This window comes from Xyrauchen texanus, chromosome 45 (assembly GCF_025860055.1).
Source record: "Xyrauchen texanus isolate HMW12.3.18 chromosome 45, RBS_HiC_50CHRs, whole genome shotgun sequence".
Lineage (NCBI taxonomy): Eukaryota > Metazoa > Chordata > Actinopteri > Cypriniformes > Catostomidae > Xyrauchen > Xyrauchen texanus.
This window is the reverse complement of record NC_068320.1, coordinates 14,029,033-14,051,694: the sequence shown is the minus strand read 5'-3', so window position 1 is coordinate 14,051,694 and position 22,662 is coordinate 14,029,033. Positions and strand designations below refer to the sequence as shown.

Here is a 22,662-nt window from a genome sequence, read left to right as displayed (position 1 = left end):
TAATGAGAATGAGATTTTTTTTTCTGAATTACAGTAATGAGAATCACAGTTTTTTTCATTATGATAATTGGAATTATGGAGGATAATTAAATATTTAAATAAATAATCAAATACATCCATCTATTGCAGATGACGTTTCAGACAAAGTTTCCAAACCAAACGTTGACAATGATTTATTTTAATCCATACAGACCCAAAGGCAACGCTAAAATGAAAATGGAAAAAAACAAGTGCTAAATTGAAATTAACGGGGCATTTATTGATTTATTTAATGATTTAATAAGCACTTTAATGATTTGTTACTATTATATAAACAGTATATATATATATATATATATATATATATATATATATATATATATTACACACTAGACCATTTCAAGAATGTAAAGAAAAACAAAGGAATTAGAATGGTCCAGATGCATTTCCAGGTCTTTTCAACAAAGTATCTTTTTCAAGGTAAGTCAGTACTTCCTACGGCCCTTTTTGGAACATTCTTGGGCCATTTTGGCAGCTATTTTTCTATGCAAACAAGCGGCATCAAAGTGCAGCTCCTATCAACTTGAATGGGGAAAGTCCAAAATCTCCAAAACGGTTGGTCAAGATTATGAAAAAACTCGCACCAGGGTGCTGGTCTGGCAACACATCTAACTCGCACCGGACCCTCCCCCGCTCCGTCCCTGGACCTGTAAAGACATCAGCAGAGAGAGACCGGTCTCCGGAGGAGACACGCTCAGCGTTTAAAGGCAACGGTGATGAAGCTCTTCATCGGGATCACACAAGCTCCATCTGTGCGGTGGGGCGACGATGATCCACGGGAAGGGCATGTCCATCAAAACTGGTATAATAAATTGTGTTTCTTTACCTCAAATTACGCTATAAATGCAAGTATACCGTCTTGTATAGCTAATGTGCATGCATGTTCTCGAATTGATTGACAGGCGTTTTCTGTATCTAAAAGGTGATTGGCTCAGACAATCACCTCAGACATCACTGTCTTAAACAGAATTCATCAGTAATGGATATCATGAACATGAGCTTGGGATTACTTTAGTAAACCTTTGTTAATCAACACCACTCACCGCTGCATCCACAGATGCAAGTTAAGACTTTACTATGAAAAGCAGAAGCCCTACATCAACACGGTCCAGAAACACTGCCGACTTCTCTGGGTTTGAGCTCATCTTAGATGGAAAGTAGAACAGTGGAACTGTGTTATGTGTCCCAAAGAATCCACATTTCAAACAGTGTTTCAAAAATATAGCTGTTGTGTTATCTGGGCTAAAGAGGAAAAGGATCATTCATCAAGCTGTTATCAGCGTCTGGTCCAAAAGTCAGTGTCTGTATGGGCCAGGGGTATGTCAGTGCCAATGGCATGAGTAACTCGCACATCTGTGAGAACACCATGAATGCAGACAGATGTACAAATTTTGGAGCAGCATATACTGCCATCCAGCACTGTTTCCAGGGACATCCCTATATTTTCCAGCAGGACAACTTCAAACCACATACTGCCCTGATTTCAAGTGCATGGCTGTGTAAACAGAGAGTGCGGGTGCTAGATTGGCCTGCCTGCAGTCCTGACTTGTCTCCAATTGAGAAAGTGTGACTGCATTATGTAGAGAACAATACGGAAATGAAGATCCCGTACAATTGTGAAGCTGAAGACCTACATAATGGATGATTGGGGAAAATTCAATTTTCTAAACTTAAACTTGTGTCTTTAGTGCCCAAATTCTTAATAAGTGCTATTAGAAAAATGGTGATATTTCACAGTAGTAAACACTCGACTGTCCCAACTTTTTTGGAGCATGTTGCAATAATGTTGTTTGAAGTTACTGTACATTTAATACAAAACTATGAAATTCACAGGGTAAAACATGTTGTTGTAGAGCTTTCAATAAAGTAAAAGGTGATTATAATTTACAAATCAATCATTTTTGGGTTTATTTGCATTTTTCATATTGTCCAAACTTTTGGGGTTGTACACTCCATACCTCATAATGACAAAGCAAAAACCAGATTTTTGATAAGTGCAAATTTATTAAAAAGAAAAGTCTGAAATATCATATTGGCATAAGTATTCAGACTCTTAACTCAGTACTTAGTTGAAGCACCTTTTGCAGCAATTACAGCCTCAAGTCCTTTTGGGTATGATGTGACAAGCTTTGCACACCACGAATTTGGGGATTTTCTGCCATTCTTTTCTGCAGATTCTATCAAGCTCTGTCAGGTTGGATGGGGACTGTTGGTGGACAGACATTTTCACGTCTCTCCAGAGATGTTCAACTGGGTTCAAGTTTTGGCTCTGGCTGGGCCACTCAGGGACATTAACAGAGTTGTCCCTAAGCCACTCTTGCGTTATCTTGGCTGTGGCTTAGGGTCATTGTCCTGTTGGAATGTGACCCTTCGGCCCAGTGAGTGCTCTGGACCAGGTTTTCATTTAGGATATCTCTGTATTTTGCTGCATTCCCCAGTCCCTGCTGCTGAAAATCATCCCACAGCATGATGCTACCACCACCATGCTTCACCGCTGGGTTGGTATTGTGCAGGTGATGAGCGGTGCCTGGTTTCCTCCTGACATGACAGTTGAGGCCATCAGTTCAATCTTTGTTTCATTAGACCAGAGAATATTTTTTTTGTAGCCTTTCCCAGAACAGTACCTTGATGCAATCCTGTCTCTAAGCAGTTCCTTTGACCTCATGGCTTGGTTTTTGCTCTGATATGCATTTTCAGCTGTGAGACCTTATATAGACATGTGTGTGCCTTTCCAAATCATGTCCAATCAATTGAATTTGCAACCGGTGGACTCCAATCAACGTGTAGAAACATCTCAAAGATTATATGGAGAAATGGGATACACCTGAGCTAAATTTCAAGTGTCATAACAAAGGGTCTGAAATCATGTCAATGTGATATTTTAGTTTTTATTTTATTAAATGTGCAAAGTTATCGAAAATCTGTTTTTTGCTTTGTCATTGAGGTATGGAGTGTAGAGTGTAGATGTGAAGATAAAAACAAACTATTTAAAGCATTTTAGCATAAGGCTGCAACATTAGAAATATGTGAAAAAATTAAGGGGTCTGAATAATTTCTGAATGCACTACATAATATATATATATATATATATATATATATATATATATATATATATATTCTGCATTAGTGTAATTCAAATACGTTTTTCTGCATTACAGTAATGAGAACAAGTTTTATTCATTACAGTAATTAGATTTACCTTCATTACTGTAAAGAGAATGAGATTTTTCTGCATTACAGTAATGAAAATGTAAGTTTTGCACATCACAGCAATGAGAGTTACATTTTTTTTTTGCATTTCAGTAATGAGAATTACAGTATTAAAAATAATAGTTGTTTTCTTAACCGTAATGAGAATTTGTTTCAACAAATTTTAATGGTCCTAAAAATAGGCCTGATTTTCTTTATGCAAAAAATTATTTTATATTTTAATCTTTTAACTTTGGGGTAAAATGTCAATCACGGACATTTCATTGTGAAATTCAACCCACCCACAAATAACTTTTCATAACACTTGAGTGTATCTGAATAATACACAGGAGCTGGCAAATATACAAAATAATATCACATCCAAATCACATAAATAAAAGGACAGAGACGTAAGACGCAGATGTCTCTGAAAGACACAGAAAAGTAAAAAGATTTCATGTGAATGAGTGTTGATATGAAGTGAAGGAGGGGTGGGGTAGGCCAGCTGTTGATGAAGTCAATGAATATGAACAAATGTAACATGTCATCTGTAAGTGGAAATATGTGTCTAAGCTGATTGGAGAGCAGCCTCAGGCTCTGCCGTTCCTCTCAATCTCATGCTTGTTTCTCACCTACTGCTAAACTGACGCTAAACAGCAGAACAAACCATCTACAGCTGTGTTTGCAGGTCCAAAACATCCCCAGACCACACAGACCGTATTCTCATGCTTTATGAGCCACAAGATTGACACAGAAGCATGTAAACAACGCAAACTTTTTTATATATGTTCTTCAATTAAAAGGGAATTAAAAAAGGACACCTCACATGCAGTTGGTTTCGAATCTGGATATGGGTAACTGACATGAGATACTTTTGGGAAGTTGACATGTCGTACTCCATCTAAAACTATTTAAATATCATTTTAAACATCAAGTCACACTACAGGACCATTTCAAATGAACTAGTGAAAGTAAATAAAACTGTGTTAGTGACTAAAATAAGGTAATAAAAAAAAAAGAGAGAAAAACTTCTCTTGAAAAACGTATATTTCAACCTGAAATCTTCATGGACATGTCATGCTTGCTAGCATTTATGTTTTTTTTATGCTTATTTTATTCGTTTAATTAAAATTTTTAGTGTTGTTAGGTTGACATTTAACAATTTACCTGTTGTTTGAAATTTGGTCTGTTGGTGTAAACTGTATTTTAATTTCCCCTTGTGATGTACAACAGCACGCATGTTAACATTTTGCCTTTGTAGTGCAAGTGCAGATTTGTTTGGCTTTGGTCCTGTTAAGGTGCTGTATGCATGCACATTTGTCTGTCAATGGTAATGTGTGTGTGTGTGTGTGTGATGAAGTTCTGAGTACTCTATAATCCCCCCATGAATACATTAGCGGAGTGTCTTAAACTCAGCTTAGCTGGCGGCTCTGGAGGCACATCACATCTTATTACCTACTTTAAATCATTAATGTGACATGGTTTTCACTCAATCTCCAAGCACCCACGCTTCAAATCTGCACATTTCACTGAGATGTCATACAAGCACTTTAGAAAACACACACACACACACACACACACACACACACACACACAAATTTACAAACATGTAAAAACAGTTATGAATTATGCTAGTTGCTAAATCCAGATGAGGTTACCTCGATAAAAACATTTAGCCCCGTTTTTGTTTGACACTCAGCAGAGACAAAAACCTTTACAGTGCCCTGAGCTATACTACTTTACTTAAACACATAAAGACTTCATTTTCCAGCCCATTTTAGCCACATTTAAATGAAAATTTGGAGTACTTAACTCCCTCTCAGACAAACACTCAAGACAGCAGCACACACCCACTGGAGACTAAACACATTACAGTGCTGCAAAAAGACAAGAGCTTTAAAACCAGCAGCATTTACAAAAACACTGAGATTAACAGATCACACTGCATTATGTAAATATGTAATTTTGAAAGATAGTGGTACCTTCATGCATTTTCCTTTCCATTGTTGCCATTCCACCACCCTTCTTGTTGTTAATTAGATCACTAATTAGATTGGATGTGATTGCCTTGAACTCTGCACAGCAGGCTGATCTCCAAAAAGGGGCGGAAGCTCCAAACTGGCAGCAAATATATAAAGAGCCCCTACCTAACCCTAGAGTTGGGGTGGACAAATGGTTGTCTCTTCACTGGATTGGCAGGGGGTGTCAGAAGTTTAATTCCAGCATTTCCACAGATTTTTTTTTTTTTTGACTATAATCAAATATTTATACATGTAAACATTTATATAATTAACTCTCACAAAAAATTGAACATTTTGACATGAGGTAAAGTGTAATGACCACTCACAGGTGAAGCGAACTACGTTAATAATCTCAATGCCACATGTCAAGGTCTGGGTAGATTTAGATGGTAAGCGAACAATCTGTTCTCGTAGTCAACATTTTGAATGCAGCAAAAATGGGCAGGAGTAAAGACCTGAGCAACTTTGACAAGGACCAAATTGTTATGGCCAGATGACTGGATCAGAGCTTCTTTGAAATGGCAAGGCTTGTGGGGTGCTCCCAGTCAGCAGTGATGAGTACCTACTGACAGTGATGACACCAGGATGCACTGTGGTTAGATGAGCCAGTAGAGCATGTGTGATGCTCTGGGCAATGTTCTGCTGGGAAACTCTGAGTCCGGCCATTCATGTGGAAGTCAGTTTGACACGTGCCACCTACCTAATCATCATTGCAGACCAGGTACACCTCTTCATGGCAATGGTATTCCCTGATGGCAGCGGACTCTTTCAGTAGGGTAATGCGCCCTGCCACACTGCACACATTGTTCAGGAATGGTTTGAGGAACATGATGAAGAGCTCACGGTGTTGCCCTGGCCTCTAAATTCCCCAGATCTTAATCCACAGTGGCTCCATCTCACAACTTACAGGACTTGAAGGATCTGCTGCTAATGTTCTGTTGCCAGAAACCACAGGACACCTTCAGGGGTCTTGTAAATTGCGGTTTTGGCGACATGTGGAGGACCAACAGCATATTAGGCAGGTGGTCATAATGTTTTGGCTCATCAGTGTACAGCTTTCAGTAATTAAAATAATTACTAACTAATTTCAAAGTTTCAAAAGTTGTTTGAGACTAATTTCTCAAATATATTTATGATTTTATTTAAATGTTTGTTTTAATGGACCATTAATCTTGATTAATCACAGAAAACTGCAATGAATTAGTTACATTTTTTAAATTGATTTACATTCCTAATTTTACTTTATTTTAGGCATCCTCCATGCTCTGACTGGACAGCACAGATGCTTTGTTATTTTGGAATATAGTAATCTTATCCAGTCATGCTGTATATGCACATAGTATTTGTATTGATATGGGAGCTGAAATTGTATGACAACACTGGAGGGTGCTTCATTTTTTTATGGCAAATATTATTTCACAAAATTACCAGGTAGATTAGAACATCTGATTGAAAATTCTGATGAAAGTATTTTCTAATGCTAAAAAAATCTTAGACCACCTACACAGGGAAAGTGCTCAAGACAAACCTTTAAAATTTGTTAACAATACTGTGTAATTCATGCTAAGTCTTCTACAAATATTTGTAATCTCAGCAGGTGTCCTACTGTCCAATATAACGTACATCATTCCAGACAAATACATTGATGTCAAACACTGGCCATTCCCTAAGTTCTTGGTTGAAACATTTAGTATATCCTTGATGTATAAGGGCAGACCATTAGAATACCTTGTTGTACTTTTTGCAGATTTCCCACACTGTTTGTCCAATAAAACTTCCAAGTTTATTCCAGTTGTATGTGGTTACTGGATAAGGAATTTTAAAAATATTTGATATAAAATTACTGCAAAAAAAAAAATATTGATTATACTTAAATGTACAAATGTCAAATGAGAATTCTGCTTTCTGGAGGAAAAGTACATGGTTTCTCACAAAAAACAAACAAACAACATTTGCAGGCTGAAATTAGAAAGATAATATTCTTTATAAAAATGACATTTCCATGACTTGTTTTTCCATGGCTGTGGCGCAATGCAGTGGCACATTGCGATTGGGTAGGACAGAATAAGGAATCAGACACACGGTAGAGATACAGAACACGTTGCTGCTTTTATTTGAGCCTTGACTGGCAGTAATACTGAAAAACATCAACTTAGAACAGATGGTGGTAACCCACAGCTTGCTTTTTTTTTCTTTTTTCTCTCCATAAGAGTACAGTAACTCTTGCTTTTATTGTGGCATGAATAACATCAATAAAAGAAAGAAATATACAACTTATATTACACTGTGTTATGAACAAAATATAAATCTATAACTCTATGCTATATTTACATAATTATCTTTCTCGATTTTCAAGTTGAGATGGTAAGATAAGTACTTTTTGTTTGTCATCGTTTAACATTGTTTTGAGCTCCACACGACATTGATTGTCTTTTCTATTATTGTTCATAATCGTCGTCATGATCTTTAAATTCATCACAAATGTGTTCATGAAGCCCAAGGTTACCGTGCCATCAGATAATTGACACAACGTGACCCTGTATGTTAAAACCAGCCAGTCCTTCCTCTATCATACATGTCTGATTGATATGATTGTGGGACTTTCTACATGAGAAAACATAGTCACACCAGATGGCTGCTATTTTGTGATTGTGACATCACTTTTGTGAGTTTGATTGACAGAGGGAGACATCGTGTGGAGCTAAAACAATTCTGGAGTCCAACAGATAAAAATATGGCCATTCACTGGAGCGTCACTGGAATCAGACAATCTGATTACCAATTCAGATTCAAGAGATAGATGCTCTGTATTAAAACCGTGAATGAAACTGTTCTCTAAAACACAAATGCCTCAGTCCAAACCAATGATGTTCCAATGTATCATAAGAGGATTGTTCTGTTCAATAACAACTGGGGTATAATATAGTTTTCTTTATCTTCAGTATAAAAAAAAAAAAGATTTCAACAGATAGGAAATTCACATTATACATAAACCATTACAAATAATATTATCATGTTCTTCTTATGTTTTTCTCAGAGTATTCAGAGTCCTAGTGCTTTTAGAAATGTGTTTAGAGTTCATGAACAATGCACGGATGAGAAACGAAAATTATGAAAAAGAGAAATGTCTCTTTTCCTTCATGTCAGCAGTTCACCGTGACCACTTTCTCAGAGATATACCAGCGTCAAAACAGGATTAATAATAATAATAAAAAAACATAAAAAGAAAAAAAAAAGAAAATATTGAACATAATAATTAGATCTAAATAACTACCCAGCTAAATATAATGCTTTATCAAGCGCAATTTCCATACGATCATAAAAAAACTCCAACTGGAGGAAAATAATAAATTATACTGTACATAACTTACTAAACTTAAGAAAATTCTGCCTAATCTTATAATTATTGTTAATAATATTATTACACTATAGGCAGTTTAAATGAAAATAAAATACAGTATTTGCAAATACAAACTAAAACATTGACATGCAGAATCTGAAACGGCTCCTCTCAACCTCGACAGCAGAGTGACGTCGACATGGAGGCAAAACACAAATACAAATGACTTTACCGGATGGGGCTGGATCTGATTAAACCAAACAAACTAATCAAAGAGGAACGCACAAAATGTGTTCGGTCAGAGTGTGTGTTAAGTGTGTAAATTATGTTGCTAGCAATGCAGAGTACTTTTGAGATAACGGAACAATTACCACATTTTAAAAAAAATCCCATGTAGGCCAGAAAAGCGGAATTGTATTGATACGTTTTTCATAATTTGTATAGATTGTATTATATGTGTGCAGTCTGAACATGTAATTTGATTTGTGCTGTGCTGTGCAGGGCTTTAAGGTGCATTAATAATTTTTGTTTTCCAGTAAAAATATATAAACATCCATAAAACAAGATAGATTTACTTGAGAAGAAAAAGTGTGTAAGATAATAAGACTCGACAGCATTGGCAAATTGTGTTCTTGTTCTAAGCATAAACTCACAAAATTAAAGTCATGCTTAAAACTAGGCAAAAATTTGCCAATGGGGTAAGAAGCATAAATTCATGATATATTCTTAAGTCTTACACAATAAAACTTGCGTAACATCTCACAAAATCTTGATTTTAGGATTTTTAGACATTTTTATTGTAAAACTAGACAAAAACACTGATTAAGCAACTGTTTTTTGCAGTGTAAAACTATAGGCGCGCAGACAGCAGAGATGTATCACTAAACAGTTTGTTCTTCTCTCCCCTCCAGCTGCCCGATCATGCCCACACCAGGCCAGAGAGAGGCTAGCAGTGTAGTTACACTTAGGTCAGCCGTCAATCAATTGCTGTTGCCGTGCCAACAGCAGCCACACAGGTGCAGTGAGATGGAGTGGGTCAGTGAAAGCCACACAGGGAGCAAATGACTGATGGCATAGCTCTGACGCTCCTCTGCACAGATAAACAGTGTGATAGATGGGAAAATTGAAGGAAATATAGAGGTAGAGACAGAACACAAACCCCTCCAGAGGACAAGAGATGTGAGATATATTAAGGGGCGCTGATTGAAACACACACAAGCACACACACACACACACACACACACACGGTTTGCTTGTGTGGAGATCCCTGGTTTCTCTGAGTATTTGGGAGCCTTTCTATCTTTCCACAGAGTACTGAGTGCTGGGGCTTGTGGAAATGATGGAGTGGAGTCCTATACAGAAACTCTTTTCTTCTACTTCAGTATGCCATTCAAGCACAGGCTCTTATCTAGAAACCATTCATTACCAATCTCTTTTCTTTTTGGAATGAGAGAAACAGTACAGACTGATGAAAAAAAGAAAGGAAGGAAAAAAGGAAGAAAGCAACAAAGGAAAGAAAGAAGGAAGCAAGAAGGAAGGGTGGAGGAAGGAAAGAAAGAAGTATGAAGGAAGGGTGGAGGAAGGAACGAAGTAGGAAGGAAGGGTGGAGGAAGGAAAGAAGTAGGAAGGAAGGGTGGAGGAAGGAAATAAAGAAGTATGAAGGAAGGGTGGAGGAAGGAAAGAAAGAAGTATGAAGGAAGGGTGGAGGAAGGAAATAAAGAAGTATGAAGGAAGGGTGGAGGAAGGAAAGAAAGAAGTATGAAGGAAGGGTGGAGGAAGGAACGAAGTAGGAAGGAAGGGTGGAGGAAGGAAAGAAGTAGGAAGGAAGGGTGGAGGAAGGAAATAAAGAAGTATGAAGGAAGGGTGGAGGAAGGAAAGAAAGAAGTATGAAGGAAGGGTGGAGGAAGGAAAGAAAGAAGTATGAAGGAAGGGTGGAGGAAGGAACGAAGTAGGAAGGAAGGGTGGAGGAAGGAAAGAAGTAGGAAGGAAGGGTGGAGGAAGGAAATAAAGAAGTATGAAGGAAGGGTGGAGGAAGGAAAGAAAGAAGTATGAAGGAAGGGTGGAGGAAGGAAAGAAAGAAGTATGAAGGAAGGGTGGAGGAAGGAAATAAAGAAGTATGAAGGAAGGGTGGAGGAATGAAAGAAAGAAGTATGAAGGAAGGGTGGAGGAAGGAAAGAAAGAAGTAGGAAGGAAGGGTGGAGGAAGTAAAGAAGGAAGGAAGGAAAGAAAGAAGTATGAAGGAAGGGTGGAGGAAGTAAAGAAAGAAGGAAGGAAAGAAAGAAGTATGAAGGAAGGGTGGAGGAAGGATGAAAGAAGTATGAAGGAAGGATGAAAGAAGTATGAAGGAAGGGTGGAGGAAGGATGAAAGAAGTATGAAGGAAGGATGAAAGAAGTATTAAGGAAGGGTGGAGGAAGGAAAGAATTAGGAAGAAATTATGGAAACAGGAAAGTAGGAAGGAATGAAAGAAGGATGGCTCATGTCCGATCTATCTCATTTTGTGTTGCTGTGCACCAGTGCAGTTTCAATCTGTTTGCTAGCATGAAATGTATGAATTTAATATTACATATATATTGAGTGTTTTTAAATGTTCACATGACCAGCACATCAACCGTCTATATGTAAAAAAATTAACTTAAAATCTATCATGAAAGGCGCATTCATCCACACACATGTAAGGAATTACAAACAACGAAATGTGCACGCATACAATTATTCTGCTCGAGGCTTCACTCTCCACGACAACCTTCTCCATGTCAGCTGTTCGGCAAACACTAAATTTGTGCTATCTCATAAAGTTTGTCTCCACACCTGAGAGAGAGACACGTTGATGTCCAGAGTTCCCACAGAGAAGAGGAAAAAGGAAACATGCGTCAAGAGGAAAAGATGTGAGGAAGGAGGGATTGTCTGTCATCCAGCATTTGTCTCCTGAGTGAAGGGACTTGAATCCTCCCTTCCATCCTTTCATCCAAAAGAAAAGACATTGTTGACTGTAAGAGGACATTGGCATGAGGGTGATAGAAAGATTCAGCAAACAGGAAATGTTTGTCGTGACTCCTGTCAGGTGCTTTTATGGTGATGAGGAAAATAACTGTCTTTTTTTCTCTCTAATAAAACTGTAGCACAAAAACAACAAAATCACATTCACAAGCCACTTGTTGGCACGGTGTACCTGAGTGAGAATATTATAGAATCAACAAAAAAGCTGTTTTAAAAGAGTCTCTTTATAAACAAACAGGTCCAATTTTTCCTGTTTCGTAGCTTAATCGTGATTTGAAACAAACTTGCTGTAGTATGTTAGCTCAGCAGGAGTCAAAGGCAAGTTTTTAACTTTTTGAACCTCTACAAGGCCCTCCTTTTCCTGTAACAGTCATTTTGATTGACAGGTCCTGTGCTCTGCTGCATTATCGAGACTCCCGTTAGAGGGGCTTGGCTCTGGAGGAGTCCTGATTGGACGGTGTATGGGGACAGAACAAAGTTTTCTTGTGTGAGATGCCAGGTGATTGGTGAGATGGCTGTGCTTGGCAGGTTTACTGAACGATGTGGTTCTCACTGTCGCTGCCATAGTCGCCGTCGTCATCTTCGTAGTCAAAGTCATCGTAGGCGTCACCGTTGCCGTCATTCATTCGGAGATCCTCCTGTTTCACCCGAGCCCCCTCCTTTTTGTGGGCGCTGAGGTATAAGGGCTGGCTGGTAGGCGGGGCTGGTTCAGGACTACTGGACATGCTCGAGTGCTCAGAGGGCATCTGTGGAGATGGCATTCCTGCCATTGAGAGCACGCCTGGGTACACAACGCCCGCTGGTGACAAGGGCAACTGGGCCTGCTGCCTATAGGACAACAAATACACACAATCTGTTTGTATGGTCTGGGTGAAAACTAGTCGGCTTGTTGTTTCCTAAATACGTAAACTTTACAAACAGACATTAATAGGTTGCTAAGTTCACTCAAAAATGTATATTCTCACATTTACTCACCCTCATGTAATCCCAAACCTGTATGGTTTTCTTTATTTCGTGACACAAAAGGTCAAATTTAACCTTTAGCAAGGGTTTTGCCCTTTAGCAAGGGTAGGCTTCCACATAAGCACTTATTAATCATCACAAATATTCTGATTGGCTGTAATTGTGTGACACTTTCAGTCAGTTCAGATAAATAAAAAATATACCTAGAAAAACAATATGAAACTCACCCTACAGTGAAATACTGCCGCATTTCCTGTCTTCGGTTGCGCATGATGGCTTTGTATTCACCAATGCGCAGTTTCTTGCCGTCCACCAGGCAGGTGCGTTTGGGCCGTGGCTTGTATTTGTAGTCAGGGTATTTTTCTAGGTGCTGCTTACTAAGACGGGCCTGTTCTTCATAGTATGGCTGCTTTTCCAGGTTTGTCATGGACTTCCAGCGAGAACCTAAAATAACAATGAGGTGTTAAAAAACAAATGTACACCTCACACAGAGGCACGGATATAGTTCTCTTTTTAACCTAACTGCCAGGTTACTCAATTTGCTCTAAAAAGGGTTTTGTTTGGTCTAATGAGTACCTTTGATATAAGCTGATGTTAAACAAAGCAGAATAGAGTGTGCTCTCTGCCCTTAAAATCACACACTTACACACACTGGTGACATGCATCATTATTCCAGGTGACAGTGGGTTAAGTGGGCCACTTACACACTCTATCTAATTATCAGAGCTCAATTGGCATACCTGCGACCTGTGTCCTTTATTTCTCATTAACACAGGCCTGTGAACACACACACATCCACACACAGGACCCAAAACGAACACTCTTACTTGCCAAATTGGCTTTGCCTAGAAAATAAAACAGGTGACTGTAAACTTTATAGGAAACTGCAACATAATAAATTATTTAAATTAAATTGTAAGAACGATAGTCTGGCTGTCACTGATGTAGGTGAAGCAAATGGTTCAAATCAAGGACCCGCAAGTCACAGTCTACCTGTGGATATTTTAACAACTTTTACCAATAGAAGTTTATCTAGGACGTTTTTTTCTTTTTTAAGTTTTTCCCCCCAACAGAACTTCATGTGACAACACATACGTGGAATATTCTTCACAGGTACAAAATCATGATGTGTCCATGGTTTTGTGACAGGTGCAGTTTCTCATATATGACACTATGAGTGACACAATAACCTGCGCTGTTTCTCACAACACACAAAGTAAACAGCTACTGTAAATAATGAATCTGTCATGTGGACAAAAATAGGTTTTTATTAAAAAATAATGCTAAATACAGTTTCATGGCCTTTAAGAACTTTATGGGCAGGAAATCTTCTCAATTCATCTAGGTCTGGAATAAAGTTCTTTTTGGACCCTTTACACAATCTACTGTCTTTTTGTTCAAAACCCACAGTGAGAGCTTGTATTTAGAGCATTATGCATTTGTCTGTGTGTGTGTGTGAGCCTGTGTTGAATTTGCACAGTCCTACTGTATGTTTAATGGGAAAAAGCTGTCACCACTGGCCCTGACACGCACCCAGCGCTGGAAAGGGGAAACTCCTTCTGTTAACAATTGAGAGCGGGCCTTATTAAAACCAGATTTCCTGGCGTTATAAAACGCTTAGGAGCTCTTTAAAATGTCAAACACAATCCCAAAGGTCTGGAGAAAATGTCAGACAGACTAGAGTGCTGGTTTAATGCATAATGAATTATATCATCATTGTTGGAGTCGACCCTCTAGAGCGATTCATTAGGCAGTGGTTACACAATGCAGTGCGGGAGTGTGTGTGTGTGTGTGTGTGTTGGGGAGGAAGAATGGAGGGGATTCTCTGTGTCTGGAGCTGGCTGCACAGCTCTCACCAGTCTCTCACCAGCCCCACCCACTTTTAATGTACTCACAAATCTCAGCCAATTAGGGACAAGCAATCCAGTGTGTGTCAAATTAAGCTGAATGGAAGCTACATTTCTATCAAAAGCACAGCTGGAAACAAGAGACTGAGCTAGTTAACCTGAAGTAGTTGGGTAGATTTACTAGCACTAGTCTATCTTTTAATGCAATCCAATACTCTCTCACCAAGGATCTTGCTGATGTTAGAGTTGTGCATGTCAGGAAAGGCCTGTAAGATCTTCCTCCTTTCATCTTTAGCCCAGACCATGAAGGCATTCATGGGCCTCTTGATGTGCGGCTCACTGCTGCCACGCCCTCGAGCCTCTCTGAAGATCCGTGAGTCTGACACACCGGGACTTCCTATATTACACATTAAATGCACAAATTAAAAAACATAGGGGTTAAGGTCTTTCAACACATGAAACGCCTTTCACAACCCATTTTACTTCAGTAATGTAACACATTCAGAATGTCAGTTTGCAGTCGATTGTGGAGGACTATTCCCCACGCCTGAAACGAATTGGAAATTTGTTAACATTATCCATTGGCACTTACGGCCTATGTGATGTCAGTTACCAGTGTTGGGTAAGTTAATAAAATAACGTAATCCACTACAAATTACTAACTACTTCTCTAAAATTATAATCAAAGTACTTATTGATTACTTAATTGAAACAGTAATCACATTACTAATGAATTTACTTTTAAGTTACTTTCTAAAATAATTGTCACAAACATTGTTTTGTTTTTCCGCTCAATGCATTCAAAATGTTCTACTTGTTCATTGTCCCACACCCTTCTGATGTCACAGAAACGCAAACAGGCAGACATATATTTATGCATTTGGCAGACGCTTTTATCCAAAGCGACTTACAGTGCACTTATTACAGGGACAATTCCCCCGGAGCAAACTGGAGTTAAGTGCCTTGCTCAAGGACACTATGGTGGTGTACTGCTTAACAGTATAGTGCTTTAGCCCACTACGCCGCCACCACCACATATGAACATAATAATTCACATTTCAATTGTACTACACATAAAGAATATTATTTCTAGAAGTACTTGTAACCTAAGTAATATACTTAAAAGTAATGACTTTAATTGAAATTCAGTAACTGTATTACAAAAATTTAAAATGTTACACTACTTTTTGTGCCTAAAAGTAATCCAATTTCAGTAACTAATTATTTTGAAATCCAATTACACCCAACACTGAATTACACAATCAAATCAATTGAGAGAGGGCTTAATGATGTAAAAGTAAAAGAGCGACTAACCATCAGAATCGCCACTGATGCCAAAGTCCATCATTGCGTGAGTGAACTTGCTCTCTTCAGACTGCTTTAACTGCTGGCTCAAGCTCTCCAGAGCTGCTTTATCCTACACAAACACACAACATATACACAACCATTCCAGTTAGATACATAATTGACAAATCAATACACATTCATCTGCATAAACACCAATGAACTGACCAATCAAGTGCCTGTAAGAAGATAGATGAAAGAAAACGAATGAAAATGCAAAAAGTGAATTAATATTTATCCATCATCTACAAGCAGCCTGGAAGCCACCTGCAGTCTATTTACATTCTCGCTCTCACTCAGCCCTAAGGTCAACGCATTAGAAAGCGCGAGTGCTCTAGAGATGAGAGCGGGCTGGACCGCAGAGCTTCCTGGGTATTTATTACACCCAATAAAAAGCAGATTTACAATGCATTTACATGGCTAATGTGGCCAGGCCACATATTTCAATGCAACACCCCCCTGTTCTCTCTAAACATGCACACCCCTCCGTCAACCCCCCGGAGCTGCATCTGGGGCTTAATTAGTCAATTAGACTGCATCCTGAATCAACGCTACATTTAAAACACAGTCCTCACCATTAGAGAGTGACCCAGGCCTTTTGCGATGCCGTAATGAAATGCATTACACCATTTCACAGCCATCGAGATTTAATTGTTCAGACTGAGTTAGTGAGTGGGGTTTAAATGAATGTGTAATAGAGAGAGGATTTCTCTTCGGAGAGAGGGAGAGACAGACGATCAGGTTTGATAATGTGACTACGACACCAAAACTACTTTGGCTTAGGACCAACACTAAAACTCGCCTTCATCTCATAGACAATTGATCTAGCTCATCTTACAAAATCCATTTAGCTTTGTGTCACACAAAAGGGTTTAGGAACAAAGCTTGGTTTGACCATACCATGTGTTCATGGGGAACATGATGTTAAAAGGGCAGAGCAGATTCAGTTTCTTTCGCTCATAGAGTGAAGTTTATACAGAAAGGGGCAGAAATTGTCTAAAATCAGGAGATAATGGCCACACGAGGAAAACAAACATCAGAAGGGTTGTCTGAGGTGGACTGCAGTCATGTAGGAGGCGAGGTCATGTAATAAAGAGAGATAGAGAGATAAAAAGAGATATGGGGGGAGAACAAGTCAGCTGCACAGAATGGACACATTCAGGGTCCAAATTTTACACTCACCAAGCACAAAAAACAAGAAAAATTGGCTTAGGTGAGTACATAAAACTGTTGTTCACCAGCTGGCTGGTAACTGTACTAGGAACTGCAACATTACGTCCAGCTGGTTTACAAGCTTATTCAAAAACATTATACAACCCAAGAAAACTTCATTAACATGAGACTTGAAATCATCTGGTTATTCTTTGTTTTAGATGTCAAAATGTAAACAGTCAAGGACACAACAATTGTGCAAATTGGATAAGCCGGTAAGAGTGCCGGTAAAGGTGTTACATTCAACGCAAAATTGGAGTGAATTTTGTGTGACCTTACACATTGTCAGCTCATTAAGCATAATTGGAGTGCGATTGTGCACGTAGATGTGTTTCAAAAGAATTATAAGACCGATAATCTGATGCGAGTGAATCAAATCCAAGACCAAACGATTTGCATGTATTCTAACAATTTTTACCATAGGAAGTTTATCTTAGATGCCTAATTTTTTTTTCTCCAGAAGTCCTTGCATTAAGCCACCAAAAAGAAAGTATGTGTAACAAAATCATAATGGTTCTTCACGTGTTTTGTGACAGTTTCTGTTACACCAAGACTCTGGTTCGTATATCAATAACCTGTGAATTACCTGCCCTATTTGTCACAAATATGCCAAAGACAGCTAAATACTACTGTCTTATGGAGAACAAATGTTTTTTAATTGAAAGTAAAGTACAGATTCATGACTAGTAAGAAAGTTGTATGGCCAGTAAATAAATAAACTCTCTATATAAACTATGGCCAGTAAATCTCAACTCTCATCATTGCCAGACGTGGCAAAACACATTCACATCCTCTCCGAGAGCAATCACCGATAATACTCTTTCATTTTCGCCGTCGCACCTCACGTGTGTTGCTCTCACATTGACTGCAACTAATCTGTCACTTTTTGCAGCATTTAAATGTGTAGCTTTAATCAAAAATAACCCCTCTGTATGGAAAAATGCAGCGTGGACGGCGAGCATGTGTGTGTAAAGCTGTGGTCAGGGTAAAGTGCAGCTGATCTGTTGTAAATCATAATAAGTATAGTGTGTTTTGGAAATGTGGATTATTCCTAATGCACCTTCATTAACCTAGTAGCAATCAGCACAGCCACTAAGCCTGGCAGAGAGAAGAAAATAACTGTTAACGTTTGAGCGTGTGCATTAAACTAAATGTAGGAGCTCAACGAACATATAAACATGCCTTTGTTAAAGGGACAGTTCATATAAAAATACAATTCTGTCATAATTTCCTCACCTTTATGTTGTTCAGAAAGCCATACAGGTTTGGAACAACATGAGAGTGGTGAACTATTTCTTTAAGGATCTGCCTACGGTGCATTTGCCACTGTTGATATTTTGAGTTTATTAAGGTTTAAGAAAAAACAAATTTCATTTACTCCTTGTAGTGCACACACTGACATCCACTATATAGGAAAAAGTGAACGAGTGAGCTAACACCTGTGTATATACAAGCGTCTTCCTTTGCTGATGTGCACAATCATGCTGTTAAAGGTGGACGAGGCAAAAGCATCTGCTATTTATTGCTTGTTTTTGCATTTTAAAGCATTGGTATGCAAATATTTCAAAGAGGGAGTGTGTTTGATTATTTGTGGTTGAAGGGTTTCCTGTGCTGTAGCGTTTTATTTGGTGTGCGGCCCAGCTGATTCCAGTGTGTTTAGCAAACAAGCCCAATTTACTACAGTCACTTCACATTAGCGTTAGCCACGCCGTTAGAATTAGCATCCTGTTCACTCTGCCCTGCCTGCCCTTAGCATGCCTCTCGGAAATGACCACAGCATACAACAACAAAAGAGCTTTCAGATCTCAGCCACCTCCAACATTACTCTTCACAAGAAAAACCTGACAGCTTTAGGAAATGAATTTGTGCACAGGTAAACAAGATCTGTTTTAATAAAGTCCTGTGTTTGTGTTTTGCCAGTTACATTTTTTTGGTGATGGGCATGCCCAGGAAAGAATTGTAGACTTTTTTTCATTCTCTGTGCTGATTTAGGGCTGTTAAAGTGATGGTACAGCCAAAAATGAATATTATGCCATCACTTACTCGCTCATATGTTGTTCCAAATTATACTTTTCTTCTTCCGTGGAATACAAAAGGTGATTTTTAGGTAGAATGTTGAATGTCTCAGTCACCATACACTTTCATTAAATCTTTTACATACAATGTAAGTGAATGGTGACTGATGCTGTAACATCTCCTCAGTTAGACTGAGTGGCAATCAGTAAGAATGTATGAGTGAGCGTGTAAATGCAAGATCAGATTTAATCGAACCTTCTCTGAGCGTCCGTTGTTGAGACTCAGGCTGTTGACTGCTGCCACCTTGGCATCCAGAACCTGTTGCTCTCTCTTCAGCTGCTCCTTCATCTGTCGGGCCTCCTGGAAGGCTTTGGTTACAGCCTCATGATCATTCAGGTAGCCGCCAGAGGTGATGGAGGACAGCAGATCTAAAGGGATGAAAAGTGAGAGAGAGCACATGTGTTTGCAAAAGAGTTACACTGCAAACATATTTAAATATCCATAAAAACAACAGAAATGGCATAAGCAAAATTGCATAAGATTACAACAAGTCTTGTTTTCAGAGAATTCATCCTTTTATTTTTATTAAGACTAAATAAATGTTTACCCCATCTGCAAATTTTTTGCTTGTTTCAAGCATATATTAAATACAATTTGGTGAGGTTTATGCTTGTTTTACTCCAACATCATACTTAAGTTAAAGTATGGTTACTGAGTGAAAATATTACTCAATTAAAAGTCCAAGTATCTATTCAAAAACATACTTGAGTTTAAGTAAAAGAGTATTCACATTAAATTGTACTTAAGTATTAAAAGGGTAAAAAAGTTACTTTTCCCTTGATATAATTAAATCGAGAGGAGATTGTGGGAGAGAGGATGTTAAATTCGGTTTGAAAGTCGCCTTTTTACTATCTCTGATTACTGTCATATTTCGGCCGCAGTGGCATTCGCAACCTGGTCAATGAATCATGTTCCAATAACTACATTTTGCTAAATGATTTTTATGTGGCCTGTTGTATGTAACACGGCAGTTTCCTGGTGGAATGAACACAAGAGGCAATAAAACAACAAAGACCCCTTTCACTCAAATCACGAGTAAAACAGCAGATTGTCAATTCATAAACACTTACTAAACACTTTTTTTATTTGTTTATTTTTATGACACTATCGTTAGGTTTAGGTTTAAGGTTTAGGGTAAGAAGGTAGGTTTTGTTGATTTAAACCTCGATAGAACATTAATCTTCAAAACCTCATCTGTTCAGCCCCACACAGTGGACATTTCACCTCTGAACTGCCCTGAGACGTGTAATGAACAACATCATTTAAGTTTATTGCATGGGAGAATGCACTCAAGAATTGCGATGTCAGAGCACCCAGCCCCTTGAGACAAAGAGAAAGATAAAAAAAAATGTAAATAAGCTTTGGAAAAAGTTAGTAATGAAGTAATGAAGTTAGTAAATTCAGTCCAGTAAGACAAAATACCTTTTTTTGTTGTTTTTCTTTGGAAATGTACAAGTATTCCCTTTAAATTGCACTCGAGTAAAGTACAAATCCCCAAAATGCCAAGCTATGGCACGTGCATGTGTTGCTAAAGCACATTGATATAGAGCATTTTTTATTTAACGGATGGATTTAAAGTGAAGCCATCCAGCACTAAAACACTGCTGGGCTTCAGGGTGTAACACATTAGCATTGAGCATACTGCAGGGTGAACCTATCAGCATTTGCATTAACATTGCCAAACACATTGACCACATTGACTGTCAACTAGCTGACTCAGCCTGCCTATGGCACGACCAGCTCTTAACACTCACTCACAGCAAAGAGAGAAGTCTAACATCTCTTTTTGAGTTCCACAAAAAAAAGTAAGTCATACAGGTTTGGAACAACATGAGGGTACTCAATGACAGAATTTCCATTTCCATTCCATGTCTATAAACATAATATGATCATATGGGAAGGTGAATGTGAAATCTGTTTCTTATTTACAGCACAAATGTCATTAGACCCCTAAAGCTGACACAGGCACACACTCACACTGTATGCATGCAAAGAAAACCAGTTGAAAGCAGATGCTTTGAAGCCTGATGAAAATCTCACTAATCTGCATTTTTACATTCAGAGATTTTCTAAAAAGTGCCATTTGTTTCTTACTACCCACATATATAAATGCAGTCTCTCTCTCATTCTGTGGGCTTTTATTCAGACCAAAGCTCATGGAAATCTTAGAAGTGGGAACAAAATGCAGAGATTACTTATATTAAAGCCATTAGCGGCCTAATTTGGTCCATTCTGCAACATCTGCCCGCGTGCATATCAAAGATGTTTCCAACCATCTATTCATGGCTATCATTTGTATTATTCTCAGCAGCTTAACCACCCAAGCCGTTAGCCACATCTGTTGGCTAGTGTATGTGTGTGGCTAGAATTATCCCGCCAGGATAGATCTAACAAAGACCTGTGCTAGATTATGAGACTTTATCTGGCCTAATCCCACCGATAATGCTGGATAGGATGGATTAAATGCTTTCATTTGAAATGACAGAAGAGAGAACTCTTATAAAAGTCATATCTGGCGAATCTGCTAAAGTGGCCACAGGTCACCAAGTGATTTGGCGGCAAAAGCACTTCCTGACAGTCACTTTAATCTGCTAAATAAATGTCTGGGGCGTAAATTCAGAGAATTGACCACACTAAAACTATCCCCTTTTGGCATCCCTATAGAAGGGAAAGGTGAGTAAATGATGACAGAATGTTTTTTTTTGGGTGAACTATCCCTTTAAAGATCAGATGGATATCAGATAATTAACCCCACCATAAATAATATACCCAGACTGTAACATGCATCATTCTTGGTGTATTCAATGACAGTTAACGCTGCACATTATAGTGAATTGGAAAATGAAACTTTGTCATTTTCACTTCTGAGTGAAAGCAGAGTGTGATGGATGTAGAGGACACAGCCCTTGACAGTTTCCCGTGTTGTATTTCCAGGGTGACTGTGACACAAAAAGAAAGGTTGGCACATAGGGTCGAGTAGGCTGGGAGGTCTCAGGATGGATGTCACTTAGCAAGGTCAAACAGATGAGAGATGAAAAGATGGAGAACATGGATGATGGAATGATACGGGAATTGTACAAAGAGAACTGCCAAGACAGTTATTAAAGGGATAGTTGACCCAAAAATGGAGTGTTTGTGTTTCACAGAAGAAACACAGGTCTGGAACAACATGGGGGTCAGTAAATGATGGCTTTCATTTTTGGGTGAACTGTCCCTTTAAAGTGGTGTTTTGAAATTGTGTGCAATTACAATACTTGACCCCTAAAGACGTATGGCAGATGGAATAATCACGGGACATACGGCACTCTCGAGCATAATGATCTAAAAGAACCGCTTCGCCTCAATATGTTCCAAAGGATTCCAGCGAAAAACTTTACTCCCTAATCCATTTTTCAGAACAAAAAACATCTCGGCGACAAATCCACTAATCTGCTATTAAATCCCAGGATCTGTTGAAAAACACTGCGATTACAGGAGAGAAGTCTGAAATGGCTAACTGTTGTTAGGAGGGGAGGGACGGGGAGGGGAGAATATTGCGTTATTGTGTTATTAATGCATGTTGTTTGTGCTGTAGGTGGTAACAGAGTTGTATAAGAGGCTTGTCTAATCTAAGCGCCTGTCAGGGAGGCTTGA

General features: G+C 38.6%; 1 protein-coding gene across 8 annotated transcripts in view; it reads right to left on the bottom strand.

The window, feature by feature from the left end:
* Window positions 1–7,339: 7,339 nt before the first annotated feature.
* The window catches only part of LOC127637408 (transcription factor SOX-5-like), a 257,911-nt gene continuing 242,588 nt past the window's right edge, over window positions 7,340–22,662 (bottom strand). For all 8 annotated transcript variants that reach the window (XM_052118444.1, XM_052118443.1, XM_052118445.1 and 5 more), the window contains 5 exons: window positions 19,225–19,397; window positions 15,712–15,814; window positions 14,621–14,794; window positions 12,778–12,994; window positions 7,340–12,415 (listed from right to left, as the gene is read on the bottom strand). In XM_052118444.1, coding sequence (XP_051974404.1) covers window positions 12,118–12,415; window positions 12,778–12,994; window positions 14,621–14,794; window positions 15,712–15,814; window positions 19,225–19,397 — 965 coding nt within the window. In that variant the 3' untranslated portion in view covers window positions 7,340–12,117. The remainder of the gene's footprint in view (window positions 12,416–12,777; window positions 12,995–14,620; window positions 14,795–15,711; window positions 15,815–19,224; window positions 19,398–22,662) is intronic.